The sequence below is a fragment of the Pseudorca crassidens genome, chromosome 15, assembly GCF_039906515.1.
Source record: "Pseudorca crassidens isolate mPseCra1 chromosome 15, mPseCra1.hap1, whole genome shotgun sequence".
Lineage (NCBI taxonomy): Eukaryota > Metazoa > Chordata > Mammalia > Artiodactyla > Delphinidae > Pseudorca > Pseudorca crassidens.
The window spans coordinates 18260173-18283761 of NC_090310.1; the positions used below are offsets into that span (position 1 = coordinate 18260173).

General features: G+C 45.2%; 1 protein-coding gene across 1 annotated transcript in view; it reads right to left on the bottom strand.

Annotated features, from left to right (window-relative positions):
• Positions 1-9730: 9730 nt before the first annotated feature.
• Positions 9731-23589, bottom strand: part of HS3ST4 (heparan sulfate-glucosamine 3-sulfotransferase 4) — a 386975-nt gene continuing 373116 nt past the window's right edge. The window contains exon 2 of the mRNA XM_067706336.1: positions 9731-11769. Coding sequence (XP_067562437.1) covers positions 11133-11769 — 637 coding nt within the window. The 3' untranslated portion in view covers positions 9731-11132. The remainder of the gene's footprint in view (positions 11770-23589) is intronic.

Here is a 23589-nt window from a genome sequence, read left to right on the forward strand (position 1 = left end):
CAGAATTGACTATAAGTAAGAAAGGGACAACACTAGTGGAAGGGAGACCATTTATGTGCAGATCTCAGAAGACCATATGAGAAATGTAAATTGTGAGTATAAATGTGTTTTATGCAATTATTTGCTAAATCCGACAGCCCTAAGTGGAGGCGATGAGAAGTAGCTGAATTCTGGACATATTTGCTTTTAAATTATATGCAGGGGATAAGGAGAAAGAGAAAAATGAGGATGAATATAAGTTTTTGGCTTGGAGAGACAAAGAAGCCATTTACTCAGATGGAAAGACATTGGGGGGCACAGAACTGGGTGGGTTAAAACATCTGGAATTTGACTCGAGTGTATTAAGATTGAGATACCTTCTATACCCCCCAAATGGACAAGTCAAATGTTGTTCAGTATAAGAATCTGGAGTTCAAGAGAGAGATCTGGGCTAAAAATGTGAGATTGAGAGTCACCAGCATAGAGATGGTGTTTAAAACCATGAGAATATATGAGATCACCGGTTAATGATTGTTAACATTCTGAGGTCATAACGATTTCCCCAGATACTGAGGTATGCTGACCCATGCATTCTCTTTCTTGTCCCAAGGACTCTAGGGGCTTGTAATTTAGGATGCTTTAACATGCAAGAAAAAGTATTCATAATTACAAGTGTCTCAAGCCACAAAGATATTTCTTCTCTCACTTGACAAAAAGCTTTGTTGTCCTCATGGTTACAATTTGGCTGCCACAACTCTAAATCTGTCATCCTTTTACAATGGGGTTCAAATGTAGAAAACAATGGATTCCTATCATATCTTTTCTTATCATTGGCCACTCTTTTTTTTAACCTTTAAAGATTATATTTCTCAAAAGCCCTGAGCTGTCCACTGCTCAGGACCCACTGGCCATAAGAGGATCACGTGTCTCCTGGCAGTGGGGAATTAAATGAGCATAATTGCTTAGATTGGTCATGGTTCATTTCTTGGGTTGTGGAAGAAGTCCACTTTCCATGTATGTATATTGACACCTCTTTCTAGAACAAAACCAGGGCTCTGTTTTCAAGGAAAAGGGGAATAGATAGCTGTTGGATAGGCTACCAACAACATGTTAAAAGAATTGTGACCATTGACACCATAGTTTTGGGAACTTGCTTATGACTTATAGTTGAAACCATGGGAGTAAATGAGATGGTGCAGAGCATCCACACAATGAGGAATGGACCAAGGATGGAAACCTCCACCATTAACTGAAAAAAAAAAAAAAAAGACAGGAGGCGGAGTCTGTGAAGGAGAGATAGGAAGAGCTGGAAGAAGTATCAGAGAGAAGACGATATAGAAGATAGAGTAGGAGGGCTCCATGGAGCAATGGGGTAACCAATAGTGTCAAATGCTAAGGAGAGATTAAGTAGATGAAGGCTGAAAATGGCCTGTATATTTGGCAATTGTAACGTTACTGACGACCTCAAGCATTTCTTTAGACTTATGGGAGCTGACCGCAGGACTCAGGGGTGTAAGAAGAGGACAGCAGTTGAGAGACTGCAGAGGGAGTAGAATCTACTTTCCAAAGCTTTAGCTGTGAAGGCGGGATGGCGTATGGTCTTTTAAAAAATAAATTTATTTATTTTTGGCTGCGTTGGGTCTTTGTTGCTGCGCGCGGGCTTCCTCTAGTTGCGGCGAGCGGGGGCTACTCTTCATTGCGGTGCGTGGGCTTCTCATTGCGGTGGCTTGTCTTGTTGTGAAGCGCGGGCTCTAGGCATGTGGGCTTCAGCAGTTGTGGCACACAGGCTCAGTAGTTGTGGTGCACGGGCTTAGTTGCTCCGCGGCATGTGGGATCTTCCCAGACCAGGGCTCAAACTCGTGTCCCCTGCATTGGCAGGCAGATTCTTAACCACTGCGCCACCAGGGAAGTCCTGTATGGTATCTTGAAGAGTGCTACAGAAAGTTTTTGTCTTTAAATTAGTGATGGGATGATCTGTTTTAGATTGACCTTAAATGTAAATTCCAGTGAAGAGGGGGCTAAATGAATAAAGTACGTGATTCTAGAGGTTAAGAATTAGGGATTCAAGGCAACAGTAGGACATGATGAGACATGGGTGGAGGAATTAAGGATTCACACCATAGCTAGTAATTTTTATAATAATATATTTATAGTAATGATAATAACAGCAAGCGTACTGAGCTCTTTCTTCTTTCCAGTCCCTCTTTTAAGTTCCTTGCCTGTATCATCTCACTTAGTCCTCACCCTGTCCTATGAGGTGGGCACTATTATTGTTTCCATCTGACGGATGAGGGGAGGCAAGACCAATGAGAGGCAGAGAGAGATGACCTTGACTTTCTCTACTATGTCAATTCTCTTGACCAATAGAACAAAAGGGAGGGGACATGGGTAGGGATAGAAAGCTTGAAAGAAGGTGGAAATTTCTGAAACATATACAAGGGACCTGGGGGAAAAAAGCTGCCAGGGGAGAAATAAAAGGGATGAATAACAGAACTGAGAACCTAGCTGAGGTTAGAAACCAGAAATTGATAGAGACCCCAATCTGCATCGTCTCCCAAGAGCACCAGAGCAGAATAAATGGCTGATGGGATCCATCCTGGCTTGGGGACTAGTCTGCGAGTCTATGATTTAGACTCAGTGCTCAGATGTGCTGCTGTCTGTGGCATAAACAGTTCCCATTTGAATTTTTGCTTTTTCTTTCCTCTCAGCAGGATGGCCAGAGTAATGAAAGCCCTTCCCCCGAGCATTCCCAGAAGCAGAGCCTCTCCCCTGGCACCCTTTAGAAGCACTTCTACTGGGATAAAAGCGAACTCTTTTCTTCCTTAAATGACGGTAAAGAAGCTATCTCCTTCTCCATCACGCAGTCTTGCCTTTGATCGTCAAAGCCACAGTGGGATCTGCAGCCATCAGCTCGAACGTTACTTGCTCTTTCCTCGTGGGATAGAAGGAAGCAAAGTGATTGCTAAATATTGCTTTTTCCATGAGTTATCAAAAAGAACACACACCACTTTTTTTTTCTTTATACCATTTATTATAGACTTTTTCTTGTTCCCAAGGCTGTTCCCATGATCTTAGAAACAAACTAGTGACAAAAGCACATCCCCTAAAGGCACGTACATTTAAGGGGAAATATCCTTTGTCATAGAGACACTGGTGTAACCAATTTGCAAGTAAGGATTATGGCAGAGTTAGGTCTGCCAAGGAGATTGGGCTTCTTGAAATTTTTTAGGGAAAAAAGACTAAATCCTTCCATCCAGCACAGAGCTGTGTGAAGGCTACCCTGTACTGTCCCACTTTTGCCTTTGTGGACCCACTCCCAAGGCATGCAGGACATGAAGTGAGGGGTTCTTAACTTAACCTTTCAAGAACCATAATTTGTCATTTTTCCAACCTGGTTCCAACCTAATCCTGCATTCCAGCTCATCTTACTCCCTTTTCCCCAGAATATTTTGTGTTTCTTCCAGGCAGGGAAAACTAAAACAACAACCCCCAAAGAAAGTTAGTTAGAAATGTTCAAAAAGCTTAATATCAACTCCTGTCTCAAATTGAGACTTAAAGGAAGGAGATATCCAATATCTTCTAGAGCCCCAGATCCCCTTAATAATCAAATTCCAGAAGTTAATGTCCTCTGGGAAACCATCCTAGCCATTCTTGCTTACTGGCTGCATTGCTCTTGTACCTTTCCAGACAGATGGGCAACTTTCTCCTATTACAGCTTCAGGAGGATAGGTAATAGGACTTCTTGTTCACAACCTTCCTCTAACACCTGGCACACCTATGATACATAAATGCTTGCCAACTTAGTGATAGAATTGGATAAATGGTGGGGACTTCACAGCCTACTTGGTTTGCTTTAACAACTGTCACTGCCTAAAACTTCCCTCTTGTGCTTAATTTAGTGGATTCTGGATAGGGATGATTCCCAGTGGCCTCCTTGGGACTTCACATCTTGCTCCTGATCCCAAGATGCCTCTCCTAGTCGACAGATTAAACGTAGAGTTGACAAAGAGCAGTGGAAAGGTATGTGTACTGGTCAAACACACACACAGGTCTAGGTCCACCCAAAGGTGTGCTCTCTGCAGAACTCTGGAACGCTCTCAGCCTGCATCATTAGTATCTCATAAGGTGGGGCCTCTGACTTTGGGAACACCATAAAGAAAGGTTGGACTGCATTCCAACAAGGCAAAGCTGGGGCACATCAATTTATCAAGCATAAATTCATCCCTTGCTTCCTGAAAAAGTCTCCCTGTCAGTATTTGTAGAAGCACCACATTTCTGAGATCAGTCGGTTAGGCAGAGCTCCTTTTAAGACCTTTGGTTTGTCTCCTTAATCTCGAATGTGAGGGTGTGGAAAGTGCATTGGGCTACAAGTCAGTAGATCCAGGTTGGGAGCGTGGCTATTCTATTATCTTAAATGAGACAGGATGCTTCTTAATTTTGCATCTATAAAGTGAAGACATAAGACATGATTCTTCACACCAAGTTTCTCTATTGGTCTGCACCTAGACTCCTACAGTAACTTATTCTAATTCTCAGAGCACCCTAAAGCTTCTTCCTGACTTTCTATTGCCTTTTTTTCTCAGAATAGCCTTTCCTGGAGCTACAGGACCCAGGTTCCCAAGGCACGTGGAATAGATAATCTGGCATCTCTGTAAGGGAAAGCTTCTCTCAGTAGAGACAATGATATATGTGGTTACTGGAAGATGAGAGCAAGAAAACAAGAAATTTATTAGGGAAATAAGCTGTCCAGGAAGGATCCATCCAGGACACCTGCTAGGAAGTACTTCCTGGGGCCAGGTGGCTGAGAGAGGGTGTACTGCTCTGGGTCTCACTGTGAACATAGATCTTTGTTTGATCTTGGACCAAGGGCCAGGGAATGACGAGACTGGCCAATGAGAAATGTTCACCCAAATGAGCTCCTTGTCTCACATTCAGACCTACTTACCCCACAACTGTCATAACAACAGGGTGTTATAGGTCCACTCAGAGCCAGAAAGAAGCTGTGATGAAGATATTCCTGACCCCAAAACACAACAGACTGTTCCAGCTCTAGTCTACTCATGGCCTCAAGGATGAGCTGCTGACTGGTCATTCATTTGAAAATCATACTTTCCAAGTGATCCAGAATGATTAGATGAAATCAGAGCTATTCAAGGAAAGCTGTTTAAGCCCAGGAGAGGGCTTAGAGAAAAGATTATGAAAATATCCTTTGAAATGTTTCCTGCTGTTCTTTAGAACAGGCTGTACTGAAGCTTCTTTCTCCTACAATCCCCAGTTCAGCACCCTGCGTTGTGATTTTATTTCAGTCATTACACTGATGTGCAACTTTGGGCAAGTCCCTTAAATTCCCAAACCATCATAGTTCCCATCTGTAAATTACAGGGTAAGGCTTGTCGGTAATCCCTGACCTAGAGGACAAGTCTATATCCAACTTAAGATGTGCGAGTGTGTGTGTTTTCATTTCACTATTATTGAGTTTAGCACATTTTCAGAAAAGTTGGAAATTGGTTCCATTGGTCTGCTATATGAATCAACAAGTAGCTAACAGCTAAGGAAAGGGGGGGGGGTCATCATTTGACCTTGGCCTTACACAACGCCAAGGACACTATAGTTGGGGCCGGAAATCTCTGTAAGGACTTATGTTCCCTATTAATGGCTTGGCTATGATCAGTTAGAGATACACACCTTTTCTTCTGTGAAAAAATTATCCTTGATAGCAACATCCCTCATGCATACTTCTCTCTTTTTCCCCCCAAATCTCTGCCTTATAACCCTCTTAATTATCCATTCTTGTATTATGTTTTATCTTGCTAGTGTCTACTTCTCTGTGCTTTAGCCTAACTCTAAAGAATAAGAATAGTTTTACGATTTGAGATGAGGCAAAATGCTGCTGAGTAGGGTCTTAGATACCACAAGTACTTGGTGGTCTTTCCTTTTCCCTAGTTATGACCACCCCACCCCACCCCCATTTCATGTTTCCATAGCACCATATGCATCCCATCTCATAACAGTGTAAATCTTTTTTGTATACATTTCTCCTGTGTCCATCTTCCCCAGTAGGCTGGGAGCCATGTCAAGGCCAGTCAGCTTTGCTCTCTCTTTCAATTGCCCCTTGGTCACTCTACACATATTTGTGGAATAAAATCTGAAGGAAACATGGTTGACTCTGGAGCACAGCTGCTTTCCTGTACCCGGGGACACTCAAGATGCTTGCCTATCTTCCACCTGTGGACTCACATTTTCTTGGCCTTTATTTTTTGCCTTGATGATGGATGATGTACTATCATTACCTTGAAATAACATATTTTCACAATTAAAAAAAGTGGTTTCCCATATCTCTTATATTTGAAACTGACACATCCTCACCCACTTGATAAGCTAGAAATCATATGAACTCATCTCTCCCCACCCCAAGTTGTCACACGAAGAACCTCAGGAGGTTCCCCCAGCCCACTTTATTTCCAGAAACGTATGAGACCTGCTCCCAAGCCCCTGCCCTGATTCTCAAGCTTCTTCATCTTCCAGGTAAACGTTTAGGAGTCAGAGTTCCAAGCACAGAAGTCATAGCCTGGAAGCTTGAAGACTTCACTCCCACTTCCATCTCAAGAGAATCTGTGTGGCTCTTTGTGAATGAGCCTTGGTGACTTGTAGCATCTTAAAGAACCTTGAGTGAGGAGAAAGGCCAGAGTGAGGTGACCCTGTCTGGGCATGGGGGGGGGAGGGGCCTGACCTGGGTAGGGAGAAGATTTCTCATTTAAATGCCTGAAATCCAGCCAGTTCTGAGCCATTTATAGAGGGCTTTTCTTCTGGCCTCAGCTCAGAGCAAAATCAATGGTGGTCCCCTTCTTCCTGGCCTTCTTATGATTGTCCAGTCTGAGTAAAGATACACCCTTGAAATACTGTAAAGGTATGTTGTTCTGGAAGGGCTATCGGGAGCCTCCTTCCTTCTTCTCCTCCCTCATCTTCTTCATGATCATCAGAAGGGTCACCACCATCATCTCACTATCCAGTGTGTTCTTTTCAAATACCTTCCCACCTATTAATGCAGTTTGGTCATCACAACAACTCTGGGTGGTAGTCCAGTAGGGATCAAATACGTCCGTTTTTGACATAGGAAAACTAAGGTTCAGATAGGGAAGGCTACTTGTCCAAGATGGAGGCAAGGATAAAACCCAGCTACTGGGCTTCCCTGGTGGCACAGTGGTTGGGAGTCCGCCTGCCGATGCAGGGGACACGGGTTCGTGCCCCGGTCCGGGAAGATCCCACATGCCGCGGAGCAGAGCGACTGGGCCCGTGAGCCATGGCCGCTGAGCCTGCGCGTCCGGAGCCTGTGCTCCGCGATGGGAGAGGCCACAACAGTGAGAGGCCCGCGTACCGCAAAAAACAAAAAACAAACAAACAAAAAAACCCCAGCTACCTTTCTTCTGACAGTAGTGAGACAGAAGTGGTGTTTTGGGGGGTGGGGTGGGGGTGGGGATGAGGTGGAGGATGGGCAAACGGGAAGGGGGAAGACAGGCTGGAAGGATCGGGGAGCCAAAACCAAGGGGCTGAAGATTTAAAGACGTGAAACTCAGATGAAGACCCCCAGTACCACGGGAATGCACCGGCCACACTCCCCTGAACTTAAAATTTGGTCCAAGAGGCTCATGAAGTTGCAGGGAATTCCCAGTGAATGGCCACATCCTTCCAACTCTGAAATCAGGGTTTTCATACACAGTCTAAAGATAAATAGGGATGCTGAATGTTTTTGTTATTATTGCTATTGTGTTTGGAGCTGGGAGGTCTCAGTTATAAGGTCAAGGCATTCATACCCTTCAGGTACAGACTATTATTACCTGCAAAAAGCGATGAACACGAGAACAATGCCAGCTGCACTACTTGGAAGGATGAATTCTCCCTTTTTTATCTTCGAACCACTCGCAGCAGCCTTTCCACAGCTGTGAATCATCCATTCAAGGGAAGGGAAGGGAATAGAACATTAAATATAATTTATGTTTTGCTAATTGAAATCAAATACAAAATTCAGTCTCCCGTGAGTTGCCGTGCTCGTGTTTAAACAGGGCGGAAGTATCATTAACCTGATTCTATTTTAGTAGGTTGACTTAGCTTTTTCTGGATAGGAATGAATTCCTTTGTCAAGTTTCCCCACGGAAGAAGGGGATGTGGCTTAGTGACTCGCTCCAAGTCACAAGGATCAAGCTAGAGGAGACACTGCCGAAAAGAGAACCTAAACATGTCAACTTGGCATTTCTTTCAGAGCCATGAGCTTTCAACCATATCGCCAGACAGATGCTTAAAATAAAAATCCTCCAGATCTCAAGGCTTAGGCCTCTGCCCTATTTCTCCAGAGAACTTTAGCCTACTGTTCTATGCAAGAGTGGATAAATTCTTTAAGGAGGTTTCCCCACTTTGATTTCCCAGGTCAAAATGGCTTCTTAACCATGGGCTAACCATTTTAAAAATGGATTCGCTTGTCCTATTTATGTGAGGATGCATACTTACTAGGCTTCTTTTTAAGCAGCACTTAAGGTCTTGATGTTCTGGGTTTATGGGGACAGGCAGACAGCCAGGGAGGTGGCACATGGACAGCAGGTGTGATTGAGGGGCTGAGCTAATAGGTGCCCACCCACCACAGAAGAGATGCTGGTAGGCTAGAGTAATGCTCATCCTTAGTGGGTGGAAAAACATCTTTAAAGCTTTCCTACCAGCAGCTGCTCCTTTGACCTCCTAAGTTATAAGATCATCCCTTACCTCGTTGTCACTGAACTCCCAAAGAGACCTATTCCTTCAAGGAAGCCACGAACCCTAGGGGCCATGTCTCTCGGAAGTAATCCCCACAAAAGCATAAAAGGAGGGGAGGAAGGAGGATGAGGGGACAAAGAAATACACAGGTGAGACTTGCCTCATTCTCAATCCCACCTTCCATAAGATGGAATCTTTTGAAAGGATAGACGTCTGGGCCCTACCCTAGAAATTCTGATCCTTTAAAAAGGCTGCAGTGGGGCTTCCCTGGTGGCGCAGTGGTTGAGCGTCCGCCTGCCGATGCAGGGGACACGGGTTCGTGCCCCGGTCCGGGAAGATCCCACATGCCGCGGAGCGGCTGGGCCGGTGAGCCATGGCCGCTGAGCCTGCGCGTCCGGAGCCTGTGCTCCGCGACGGGAGGGGCCACAACAGTGAGAGGTCCGCGTACCGCAAAAAAAAAAAAAAAAAAAAAGGCTGCAGTGGAGCTTAGGAAGCTGCAGCTTGAAAACACCACACATCTGCCTCTGGTGTGTAACTAACTAGATCCACTCCTTGCTTTGCTTATAAAACAAGGCCCCAGACCAGCTAGCCCACAGTACACTCTTCTGATTAAGCAGGCGTTGTCTTTTTTCCAGTAGGTGTAGATGGGTACGTGTGTACGTATTTTTATATTTATCGTCTTTTACTTTGGTAGTAAAGGCATATATGTCGCCTTCAGCTCAATAACCACTTTCTTATCTGGAAAAAATTTACTTGTTTCTGAATCTGGCACGTCAGTCCATTCTTTGCCAGGATGGGTTAAGACAGGAGGGTACCGCACCCCTTACAGCAGTTGCTTCCTTTGTGCTATTTCAAGAATCATCCTGACCTGCAGACAGAATTCCCTGAAAGATTCTCTAATCTGGATCTTTCCGGCTATCCCAGAGAAGGGATACTCCCAGAATTCGAGGGTAGGGGTAGAGGTGGGAATGGAGGTGACCAACACAAACACACCATCAAAACCCATTAATCAGATTGCATTAAGCTTTATAACAACACAGTTTTCAGTTAGCGGGAGAAATGACAGTTTAATAACAGCCGAACAGATTTCACTCCCCCCCAACTCATACATATTTCCAATTTTGCTAGAACAGTTCCTGGTTTTGGAGATCCGTGAAGAGCGCTTTATGTCAAATGTTGCATTTTAATGGAATCAAACTAATGGGAAGGGACATTTTATGCAGCAGCCCCTGATGGGGGCGTCCGCAGACAGCCCTTACCCTCCCCCACCCCCAGACACTGGATCTGATAAATGGAGTCAGCCCTCTTGTCACTGCCCCAATGTGTACCATCTCTGAATTAAGCAAAGGAAGCACGAGATGACCATGTAGGGGAGACGGTGGGACAAAGAGAAGGATGGTGACCGATCCCCTGTGGGTTGTGCTGCTAAAGGTTATTCACGACAAAAGACATGCCAGCTCTCTGGTCCTCGCCCCTCTGGGGACCCTAAGGGACAGAGCCCATCCTGATAGCATGTGTCAGAACCATGCGGCTGAGGGTCTTCAGGGATGGAGACCTCCCACCAAAATGACTGGCTTTCTTTTTTTCACTCCCAGAGATGGCATTCATCTTTCCCAACCTCAGGGCTCTGAGCTCTGCTGCAACCCCCCTGCTCTGAGAGCCGCCCTGTGATTCTGATTCTAAGGAGGCACAGGCTAAGCTTCTCCACCGCCCAGGATACTCACAAAGAGAGAGACTCAACCCCGCTTCGGGGGCTCCTAGAAAGGCTTCCAGGGGTGTCAGCGTTTTTTGGTGAGAAACATGCATGCCTCTGCCTTCATAAGGTGAGGAGGGAGTAAGTCAAAGGTTGTGGGACGAGACCTTTAAGGAGAAGGTTAGAGACACTTTAAGAGGGAGGACCTTGCTCCCTAGGAGTCCTGGAGCAATTGGCCACAATTAGTATTCTGGCAAGATGCCAAAGCAGAGGTTGCTAGAGCAGGGGCCTTTGCCAGATATGGGGCTAGAACTCGGGCTTCCCAGATTAAAGTGAGAGACTCCGGCCAAAAGTTGACCTTCCTTTCTTTTTTGTCATTTAAACAAACATTCATGCCACTGTCTCTGACCTTGACAACTATTTACGTGTCCTGTCTTCAGACTTGATTAACGAGCAGAAGACAAGAATTAGCAGTGGATTCTGGTGGCCATCTGGTCAACCAGATGCTGCTACCCAGGCAGGCCTGGTACCCTCATGAGTATGCCATGGGATCCATCCCTTTGCCTAAGTCAACAGCGTTGGAAGCAATCCTGATTGGACAAAGGAGGAGATCTACTTGGCACCCCAGCAAGCCTGAGGCTGCAGACCCTGGGGGATTCAGGACTCAGGTAAGGAGCCTCCCTAGCTATTCACCAGCCTTCCCTCCACATCTCTAGCCTCATTTGTCACCCTCTTCCTGTTCCCACTGGAAATTTTGACCAGTCATTTGGTAAAACATCATGTTGAAGGGTTTGTAGAATTTCCGCAGTCTGTGGATCACATCGGGGTCGATGCGGGGATGAGTCCGACCTTTGCTCTTGCCTAGGCACCTGGGGGCGCTGCTGTCTTCTGGCTTCTTTAGGCAAGGGAACCCCTTGGTTTTGTTGAAATAGAAATGCTTCTCAGTCACAACGCGCTTGAGGCCTAGAAAATCCTGTACTTTGGCCATTTCCCCGGCGGGGTCCACTATGAGTCGCTCACCGCTGACGAAGAGGATCTGAGAGAGGGGGAAATACTGGAGCCAGTTTTCCAGATGCAGAGCATAGATCCCTATTCGAATGGCGCTCCAGGAGGCATCGATCAGCCCTAGGGTCCGATTTTTGAAGGCCAGCACCTCGAAGGTGGGGATCTCGGGTTTCTTTGACAGTGTCTGGGTGTAATCGGAGATGGCCCTGGTCACGGGGTTTCTCACCACCACGATGAGTTTGATGTCCTTGGCCATGGAGTGGATGCGCTTGGGGGCCTCATTTGTCACAAAGTAACTTGGTGTCTTCTCCATGGTTAACTGCCCATCCAAAGTCTTAGGCATCACATTTCTGGAAGACGGAGGAAAACAAAAGAGTGATTATTCCTGTCCAGAAATAACTGAACTTGTTGCACGAAATGTATGATATAAATAGCCCAGTGGGGGGCTACCCAATAAAATTCACGTATACTTGGGAGTTCTTTTTGGACTATATATCCCTCTATAGTTCTGATTATAGTATTATCAGAAAAAGCAGCATAAAGCTTGCGCAATTCATTCATGGGAATCTTATGCACCTCCATTTAAATTTCTGCTCTATCTTTTACCAGTTATGTTTAACCTAGATCGACTCTTAATTTCTCTATGTATTAGTTTTATAATCTCTGAAATGAAGACAATGATAGCACCTACTTCACACAGTTGTAAAAAGATTAAGGGAGATAATGCTTTTAAAGCATTTGGGCACAGAATCTGGCATGTGTAAGATCTTAATAAATCAGGGATATGATTGTTGTAGTATCTTTGAGAGAGCGTTTGAGCTCAACAAGACCTCAAAGATGATCTAGTCCAGGGGTTGGCAAACTACTGCCTGCCTCCTGTCATTGTATGGCCCACAGCTAAGAATGATTTTTCATCTTTAAAGGATGGGGAAAAAAACAAAATAATAAGACTAAAATTTTGTGATGCATGAAAATTATATGTAATTCAAATTTCAATGCTTATAAATAAACTTTTATTGGAACACGGCCACACATTCCTTTCTGTGGCTTTTTGCATCTACATCAGCAGAGTGGAGTAGTTGCAACAGAGACTGTATGACATGCAAAGCTGAACACATTTCCTATCTGGCCCTTTAAGAAAACATTTCTTGACCCCTAACCTAATCCAAAGGCATCTTTATGCAAATGAGGAAACTGAAGCCCAGAGACAGGGAATCAGACAGGCTTTGTGACCTCAGCAATTTGAATCACATCCCTGAGCCTTATTATCCTCATCTGTAAAAATCCTAAAACTTGCTTCAAGTTCAGTTGAGGATGAAACGAATGACATATAGTGTGACAGCATCTAGCACAGAATTAGTTTTATACATGGAATTTCTTCTTTCTTGGCTCCCAAGGTTGCCCAGTGACCCAGTGATAGATCCCACAGCAGGAGGCATATCTCTTGGTTTCCTTCCCAAGGTTGCTTCTCCAAACCCACCCCTCCATCCACGTTTGCCTTCAGAGTGGCCTTGTCTTACTTGGGAACTTCAAGAGATTAAAGTAGTTTGATGTACTTGTACCTGTCGGTACAGCAGGTCATCTGCCACCACGTGCTCCATCCATCTCCATTAAGTCCATTCACTTCCGAGCCTTGCACCAAAGTGGTACATTTAGGATTACACAAGACCTCTTTGTTATGATGACATGCTTTTAAGTGTCTCAGCTAATAAAACTTAATACAGACGAAGATCCCTCAGCTTCCCCTACCATAATTAAATGTATTTACTATTGCGTGTGTGGAGAAGGAAGGATTCTTCTTTTATCTCTAATTCACATGCTCTGTCAATAGTTAATTGCTACTGGGTTCTGAGCGTTCTCGGCAAGCATTTCTATCAGGCAACAGGCACTTGCCTAATGTAGAGAAATTCACATGGAGGTTGATGTGGTTCGTGTATAATGGTTGGGCAGTGAGGAGTTTTCAGATCAAAGCAATAGCCCTGGCCATAAATAATCATGCTCATCTTGAACTGATATTATCTCCCCAGTATTTTGAAAGTGTTCATGTTTGTGTGCCTGTTTGGCTCTTATCAGGTTTAATTGTGACGTTTGGAGGGGCGGGGCTAAGGACCACAGTTTTACGGGAGTCACGTGTGCCTGATTTAAGACTTCTGACGACCTATGTCACCTTGATGAAGTGCCTAAACCCACTCTGAATCTCCATTTTCTCATCTAAAAAATAGGGTTAAAAAGAGTCCCTCCCTTACAGGATTGTAATGAAGATTGAACGCGATAAGGCAGGTGAATCACTTAGAATACTGTCCAGTGAATGCCAGAATTTTAAGAGGCACAAGAGCATTGGCACAGCAATTCTTAGAGAAGAGTAAGGAGAAGATATTTCCGTTTGACCAAATGGAAAAGGTGAACAACGTGGGAACTAAGGAACTGATCTAGAAAAGAAGGATATTCTGATTCAAGCCAGTGTCATCAACCGTTCTTCCTGATCTGGAGGCTGGTGAGCAATGGGGAAGCTGCTACTAGTTCAGCTGAAGTTGAAAGAATATACTGATATCCTACTTTTCTTCCAGTTGGAGAGAGAGATTCTCTTCTTTTATTACAGAACTCATTTCGTAGTATAAAAATATTAAATAAATGTTGATGCAAAAAATGCTGAAGATAGATATTTTTACATGGCCTCTTCCAGACTTTTGCCCCTCAGATATATCTTGCTTCTTTTAATTTGCTGTATTTTTCTTTAGCAAGGAGCAGCTGCTAGGTTTTTCTTCTCCTCCAGTCTCTGCCAGTCACTTCTTAGACCTCAGTGTTGATCTTTACGTTGACAAATGCATCTTCTTCACTTCAGCTAATTGTTACAGTCTGTCAAGATCTGTGTTGATCTTGAGTCTTTTATCTGAAGCATCTGAGATAAATGGTACCCAGCCTATAAGCCGGCGTGTATAGGAGTAATTATGTGACTAGCTCAGTGCTCGGTGCAGAAGGCAATGAGAGGAGCGGGGCTAGAGAAGGCAATAGAGAAGGTAGAGGGAGCAGAGGCGCCTAAACGGCTTTGATCGTCATGTTACAGATGGATTACACCAGGCACTTGAGGACAGTTCCTGCATTGGGGGCACACATGGTAAAACCATCTATCTCATTAAGCCAAGATACGACTGTTGTTGCATGAGATATACAGGATTCTTTGCTGGTAAGAAGCTATCCAGTAACTGCTCAAAATCAATGGAGTAGCAGTACCCCCTTTCCAAAAATGATTCTGAATCAGTTATATTCATTCATTCATTCATTTGTTCCATAAACGCTCACTTCCATAAATGGCAATATACTAGTGAACAGAACAGACAAGGTCCGTTCCCTGACAGAGCTTCCAGTGTTACTACGACATCTGATAAAAGGAGAGTTCTTTATAGCATCACATAAATGACTATTTTAATCAACAGAGTGGGGTATCATTATTATTTCACTTTTAGAGAGAAGGAAACAGACTCAGAACCTAAAGATACTTTTTCGAAGTCTCACTGGGTGAGTATATCCTTGCTTCCTAAGCTCACTGGCCAAGCAAACACCTACCACCAGTTTCTGGCAAAGAGCAGGTGCTGAATAAATACCTGTTGAACGAATGGATGAATAAACCATTCATCTCCTGTCCTAAGGTGAGGCTTTGGTGTGATGGGTTTTGTTGTCCTAATCTGGTCATTTCTCAGGCCTTGTCCCCTCACCAGTCTTCTCACCTGGGCCCACGACCCAGCATCTATTTCTGTATCTATCCTAGTGTCTCTGTTCCTAAAAGACTAGAGAGGGCAGTCTACGTGTAAGACCAACTTCTCCCAAAGTGGGCTTTGGATGTTGTCTCCCTCTACTTTCTCAGGAATGATTCATCCCAAGTTTCCTTCTCTCTCCTGGTTTTAGGGAAGTTCTTCTCGACTGGGTCTGACATTTTGACTGCCCATGTTCTCACATCTCTATGTGCTTGAGGAATGGGGAGGAGACCAGTCATGCCACAGGGGAGTGAGCAAAGCTAAGGAAGTGAGAAAATAAGGTCAAGGGGTGGGGAGGGAAAGACCACAGGGTGTCTTAGGGGCCACGGGAAGACACTGGGTTTTATTCCATGTGTGATGAGAAACCACTGAAGAACATGAAACAAGACAACATAAAATTTACATTTTAAGAGATTTTTTTTTTTTCCTGGCTGCTTTGCTGAGAACACACAGGCATGTGGCAAGAGCAGAAGGAAGGAAGCCTGTTAAGAGGCCATTTCAGGAGAGCAGGTTAGAGATGGGGGTGGCAGGAATGCAGGTGGAGAGGGCAACCTGGGAAGCAGTGTTCACAATTAGGATGTCTTTAAAAGGTAGGGCCAACAGTCCTTTAGGATGGTTGGGATGTGTGTGCAAGAGAGAGACAGAGAGTATCATAGAAGGCTCCAAGATTGTTGGCCTGAGCTAATGGGTAAGTAGTAGTGCAGTTTATTGACGTGGAGACAACTGAGAAAGAAGCTAGTTTCAGGGGAAGATACCAAGTCTGATTTTGGACTTGGAATCTGAAATACTCAAGCGAAGGAGTTGAGTAATCATCCTGATACAGGAGTCTGGAACTCAAGGGAGATCCCAGTTGGAGGTGGACATTTATATCATGAGTTCACAGCCCACCTGCCAGAAAGTAGGGTGAAGGAATGTCAGATTCTCTTCACCTTCACGAGTAGAAGGTGGGACCTAACCTCTGCCTATCTGGGGAGTTCTCCTGGATAAGGAAAAGCATTCAGATGCTGGTGTGCAAAGCAAATCTTTAAATTCCATAGCAAAGATTTTCACTAACTCCTTTGAATGTCCAGGGTCTTTGATAACTTCCTGTATTACAGAGCTTAGGAGAATGTCATAATATGGTTGGTTCCCACCCCTCCATGGCTAAGCTCAGTTTCCGGAAGCCAAGGGCAATGTTTTAGTCACCTTTGTATCCCCAGTGCCTGCCGCGTGGCAGCTGCCCCATAACTATGTGTGGTTATTAGATGAACGAACGAATGACATACGAATGGAAACAGGATCCCCAGCAGTCAGGAGAATTGGGGCAGCTTGGAGGGCTCCTCTAAGTAGGTTTCCCTCACGTGGGGTTCAGTGTTTCTGAATTCCAAGCCATCCCTCATCTGAAGGACCCTGCACTGCAGTGTGTACCATATGGTGAGAAAACACTGCATCTGGGCTTGGAACGGCTCGTTAACAGTATCTGGGGTGCTCAGAGCAGCCGTGACATCAGCGTCAACACACAGTCCTGAAGCGAGAATCAGCCTGCAAGATCACACAGCTGCTCTCACAACCCCAAATGTTTATGAGACACGATCCAACTCGCTCGCCCTCCACCACCTCCACTCTGCTGGTGGGGGAGCTGGGCGGAGCACAAGCCCCATCTGGATGCAGGTCAGCATCCAGGGCTTCATAGGAAACAACAATAATAGCGATCCTACAGTAGTTATCATACGCCATTTATCCAGTGCTCACTCTGTGCTGTTTGGTGGTTGAGAGTTCAAATTCGGACACCAGATCAATGTCTCTAAGCACGTTCAGACACTGGGCTCTACAGCCTGGTGGTTAAGAGCATAGCCTCCAGAGGAACCAAATTTGGATCCACTTATTAGCTCTGTGACTCCGGGCAAATTACTAACCCAAGTTGCATTATCTGGAAAACAGGCGTCATACTGATAATACCCATTTCATAGGGATTTTGTGACAATGATATGAGTTAATGCCTAAAAGATTGACTCACAGATAGTAGGCTTACAATACATTAGCCGTGAATTTTTAAAACAACTTTCTTAAGAAGGTACTACTACCTTCACCACTTCAGAGGTCAGGAAACTGAGGCTCAGTGAAATTGATCTGTTAGTCCAAAGTAACAGGAGGTAGCGTTGAAATTCAACCCCAGGTCTGTCGTGAACTTTAGCCAGAGCTCTTAGTTACTGCCTGGCAATGCTTAACCAAACGACAGAGGCTCAACAAGGTTACGTGACTGGCCCAAGGTCACTCTGCTGGTGGATGGCAAAGCTGAATCTTAAACTGAGCCTCATTATGTGTGTTGTAAAGGTGGGCTGTCACTGACTCACCACTGGGAGTTACAGAAACCCAGGCCAGAAGCCCCAGAAATTCTTGCCAGATCAAACTCCATCATTCAGTTTGCGACATCTCTCTCCGGGGCGTCATCAATTGAAGCAAATGGACACCATCACGAATGCCGAGGGAGAAGGCAGTCACCCGTATTAGATGTAAAGAGCCCGTGCTCTCTGGAAGGGTTAGCAGCTGAGCTTGCCTTTCGCTTGCCTGAATCAGAGGTATATGGGCACCTCACATTTTCCCAAATGCATTATCCAGTGGGGTAAATGGTGCATAAATGAGCAATATTTTCTGAGGCCTCCAGATAAACTGTAACCCAAGAGAATGGTGGTTAGAGCCAGGGCACGAGGTAAGGCTGTTTCTTCTGCACCGAGGAAAGAAACTTAGAAATTCAATCGGGCGCCTGCTACTCGCCAAGCATCGAGACGGGCAATTTCACATATTATTCTGGCTGAACTGCACAAGGAGCAGACAATTCACTGAGCCCATTATAGAGATGTGGAAACTGAGTCAAAGAGACAATAAACCCCGCTCAGGACTACTTTTCGGCCTCATTCTTTTGGAAAGTTCATGCTGCTTTTCAAATCCAAGTTTATGAATCCTGGAATCCCTGAAGATGAAAAGTCAAACCCTTTGGAAACCACATTTCTTACGTAAACACCCAAGAAAAGCAGCCTTTGCCAGGGCCATACGGCTAAGGACCAAACTGAAGGTGAGACAGAAGGGATCCCGAGTTATAGCTCTGACTTAAGAATTAACCTGCAAATGCATTTAGGACAAGGACTTTTCCCTCTCTGGACCTGTACCATGAAAGGGCTGTGTTAATATGAACTCCCTCATTCATTCCAACGAGTGTTTGCCGGCGCTTATGATGTCGGGTATATAGCGATGCCAAAGCAGGCATGGTACCTGCCCTGCAACAGACTGCGAGTCCTTTGAAGGACACACCTGAACTTCCCATTTTTGTAAAGTGGTCTGTGCTTCAGATGAGGCATCTCTGGTGTGGGCAGAGGTCGCTTTTCAGACAAAATCACACCTGCCACCAAGAGGGAGAAGGAGGTGACAGAAAAGTGAGGGCAGAGGAGAGGAAAGGAGGGAGAGAGCGGAAGCAAAGAATGAAGGCACCTAGAAGCGACAGGAAGGAGAAATGAAGACAAGAGGAAGGAAAGGACTGAGGAAGGAAGGGGAGGAAGAAGGCAAACAGAAGGAGCTGGGCTTTGAAGAAACACAAAGAATTTGAATAACTGGAGAAGAATGAGGAAAGCATTCCAGTTTTGAATGACACATGACCACAGTGTTGTTGTTTTCTTTTTCAGTACGCGGGCCTCTCACTGCTGTGGCCTCTCCCGTTGCGGAGCAACGGAGCTCAGTGGCCATGGCTCACGGGCCCAGCCGCTCTGCGGCATGTGGGATCTTCCCGGACCGGGGCATGAACCCGCGTCCCCTGCATCAGCAGGCGGACTCTCAACCACTGTGCCACCAGGGAAGCCCGACACATGACCACATTGTGGCAGAAAAGAGCAAACCCGGATCCCAGGCACTTCTGTGGTTTTAAAGTTTGTGCCAGGCAGGTACAGATATTTTAGGATCTATGAAGGAAAAAGAGAGAAAACCATTTATCTGTTCATGAATTTGGCAACTGTCGTGTGCCAGGTACATTAGGAGATAAAATGAAGAGCAAGATGTGCCCTGAAGAAGTTCACATCTCCTGAAAGAATAAAAATAGTCTGTGAGGTCTATCCTTGTCTCTGAGGATTCACGGAGTCCCATGAGTTTCAGGTGGAGAATCACTCCTGGCTGAGGGTCGACTTGATTCCAGAGTCCACAGTCACCTCCTTTAGAAGCTTGTCAGTGGGTGCTCTTCCTGACAAAGGCGGGTGGCTCAGCGTTTGACTTCGGGGTTCCATCTCTGAACCACAAGTGGCTTTAGTAACTCATTTCATGTCTTTTATCCTCAGTTCCATCATCTGTCAAATGGGTATAATAGTATCTCCTCCTCATTCAGAAGAAAAGGTATCAGGCATCCTGGCACAGAGCAAGTATTGGTAAATGTCCCCCCTTGTTATTGCTGCTAGTGTAACGTAGCACATAGTAGGTACAAACAAATTTATTTGTTGAATGAGTGAAGGAGACCAGCCTTGCTTAAACTCTGAATCTAAATAACTATTACTGGTTGCCTAATATATACACCCCTCTGTAAATGATGACCCTGATTCATGGAAACCCACGTCTCCAATGGGCGTTGATACGACCCACTCTGAGAGCACCAAACAGCTTCTGTTTAGCATAGATTCCAGTGAATTCCTAGAAATCTCTTTCTCCTCGCCATCCCAGGCTGCCCAAGCACTTGGGAAGCTTCAGTGCTAGGCAGAGCTTGGCCACTTTATGGGGCCCATACCTCAAATGGCACAAATCCTAGGCTTGCTTTTATTTCTCCTTGTCACCCCTGGCTTTTCCCAGTTCCCCCCCAGGGCTTCAGCATCAATAGGCCACCATATGACAGAAGCTGACTTGTTCATATGGATTTTGTTTTTGTTTTTGTTTTTGCGGTACGCGGGCCTCTCACCGTTGTGGCCTCTCCCGTTGCGGAGCACAGGCTCCGGACGCGCAGGCTCAGCGGCCATGGCTCACGGGCCCAGCCGCTCCGCGGCACGTGGGATTCTCCCGGACTGGGACATGAACCCGCGTCCCCTGCATCGGCAGGCAGACTCTCAACCACTGCGCCACCAGGGAGGCCCCATATGGTTTGATTTAGAAAACACATATGGACAAAAAACAACTATGAATTTGACAATCCCTTAAAATGAATTTGTGACTGAGTCATCACCACTGAATCTACATTTTTGAATGTGGCCATGTGTGCGCGTATGTGTGTGTATGAGATTTTTATTGATGTAGTTTATACTCAGTGTTTGGTATCTATAGGGATGTGAAGGTCCCTGCAATAATTCTCAAGCCCACAGGTTGGGAAGCAGGATTCTAAAATCTAAACCTTTGCCTACTTACAACCTCAGCTCCATCAGTGCCTTCTTACCCACAACTCTCCCTCCAATCCCTCCTCTCTTGTTATTGGACCATCTCACTCCAGAGATTCGAAAACAAGATGCTCCCTGATTTTGAATTCACAAGATTACGGCTCACTTCACCTGCCCCTGACTGGGGATTCCACCCAGAGTATACTTCTCTGATCCTTTATTCATACACATTCAAAGAGTGTCCCACTGCAGAACCTCACACACCAACTTCTATTAGCTGTTTTATTGTATTTTCTTTCCTCGGGCTCGGCGTTTCAAAGGGCAGGTGCCACAATTAAATGATGATTATGGAGGCGTCAGCGGTGTCTGCCTGGGCACCTTGTGCTCACGATTTAACAGACGGTGACAGGAGAGGGCTCCTCTCGGGAAGGCCCCGTTCCAGGTCTCTCCGCCGCACACTGCACTCCCAGCTGTGCGTCTGCTCATCACTGCCTTGGGGGTGCTGCCAGCCCTGCTTCCTTCTCACCTGCATCCTGCGGCTGGCCAAGCCCTGCTTGCTCCTGCTGAGTCTGCCCCTGTCACCCTTTGCATGTCTCAGCCCTACTGTGTGGCTCTATCCTGGCTCTGCCATCCTCACTCTAACGGACTTTGGGAAACTTATTTAACCACGTCAAGCCTCAGTTTCCTCATACAATGGGTATCACAAGCAAGACCTATCTCAGAGCATGTTTTATGAAGGTTGAAAGGGCCAGTGCTTATGATGCTGCTGTAGAATGAATGTGTGTGCCCCCCTCCACACAAGTCATATGTTAAATCCTAACACCCAATGGGATGGTATTGGGGGTGTGGCCTTTGAGAGGGGATTAGGTCATGAGGGTGGAGCTCTCAAGAATAGAATTAGTGCCCTTATGAAAGAGACCCCAGAAAGCTCCCTCCCACCTTCTGCCGTGTGAGGGCATAGTGAAAAGATAGCCCTCTATGAGCCAGGAAGCAGGTTCTCACCAGGCAGTGAATCTGTCAGCATCTTGATCGTGGAATTCTCAGCTTTTAGAACTGTAAGAAATAAATGTTTGCTGCTTAAGCCCCTCAGTCTATGGTATTTTTGTTACAGCAGCCAGAATGAATGAAGGCTTAAGCACAGAGCCTGGAAGGAATTAACTGCTGAGTACAAGTGTTAATTATTGTTGCTATTATATATGAACCCTGTTTACTCACTGTGCATTCACAGAGAATGCCATCTTAGGACCTGTGCTGACTGTGAGGTTATTTCATGTTTATCTCACATGCATCCTTAAAACAAACTTTGCTTTTGTAAATAATTTGTACGTGTCTCTTCCTTGTGATGCAAGGAATCTAACTGGCTAGACCGATATATATATAATAAAGCACTGGATGTTTTATTGGTGGAAGGGCTGCTCAGGTCGACTCATGCCTGCCCATGGAAACTTGTTAAATAACTCGGTCAAGATGGAGGCATCCATGCATATGAAGGACAGGTGTGAATGGTGCTGGGAAGAACAATATTTTGTCACATGGCCAGGCACCAACTCTAGTGTTGAAGGAAACTTGTTCTCTCCGCCAACAGAATGCAGCCCAGAAACCCCCCTTTTCCCTACATTTGGCCAGGATGGCAGGACCTGCTCTCCTACAAAGTGCCCAAGTAAGAGCCTTCCAGGTGTGTCCTTGACACTTTGATATTTCCTTCATAAGGGTGCATCCCCAAATCAAGATCTCTAGCTTCAATGATGTAAAGCACAATCATAAATTCATCAGTGTACCCTACTGTGCCTGTACTTAGACCTGACTTTCACAGCTTGGAGCGCATGAAATACTCAACAGATTTTCAAACCCATCCATCTGATCATATAACAGATGGAGAAATGACAAATAGGAAAGAAGATCAGTGCACAACTAGAAAGATATACATAAACAGGCACACATACTGTGCCCCAAAGATTGAAGATTCTAATGTTATATCATCACATATTCATGCACACTGATCTCCTACGGAGGGTTTCTCTTTTTCACACACACACACACACACACACACACACACACACACCCCTCTACTGGTCCCACAACTGGCTCCTTCTTATTATTCAAGTCTTGGCTCAAACATCACCTACTCAGAGGGCAATCCCCTTCCCCAGGCACCATCTAAATCACTCTCCTTCACACCAGCCTCTTTTGTTCCCTTCCTAGGGCTTCTTGTTATCTGACATTATCTTGCTTATGTGTTCATTTTCTTGTGTCTTGTCTGTCTGTCCTAAAGGAAACAAGCTCCCAAGAAGGAAGACAGTTGGGCACTTCTGTATCCTGCTGAATCTCCAGCATCTCGCTTAGTGCCTAGAACTGAGACATAGGTCTCAATAAATATTTGCCCAATGATGGAAGAGATGAAGGAAAGAAGAGGGAAAAAAGCACAGTTGGAAAGAAGAGAAGGGAGAATAAAGGAAAAGAGGAAGGAAGGAGGAGAGGGAGGGAGGAACGGAAGGAGGAAGGATAGGAGGAAAGAAAGTTAGGAAGAAGGATGGAGAGAGCTGGCTTCTTCCCATCATTCAGGTCTCATATTAAGTGTCTGGCTTTGGATTATTATGAAAGCCACTAGCCACATGGAACTATTTAAATTTAAATTAATTAAAATTAAATTGAATTAAAGATTTAATTTCTCAGGGACTATAGCCACATCTCAAGTGCACAATAGCTACAAATGGCCAATGGCTACTGTGCTGGAGGCACAGCTCTAGTATATTCCATCATCACGTAACATTCTATTGGGTAACGCTGGTCTGGTCCATCAGCTATGATTTTTGTGACATCAACATACCACTCAGAAGTCATCTCTCAGAGAGGCTTTCCCTGATCATTCTATCAAAAATCATGCCTGCTCCAAGTTACTGTCTATCCCATTGTCTGGTTTCTCTTCTTGTTCACACCGTGTGGCATTGGTCAAGATTTGGAACTATCTACTTCGCTCACCAGTTCACATGATTTCTGATGCCCTTCTACCCGGAACTGCACTCTGCAATGGCAGGACTTTGTCTTATTCACTAGGTACTATATCTGTCTCTAATGGAGCACTGTATATAACAGGTACTTAATA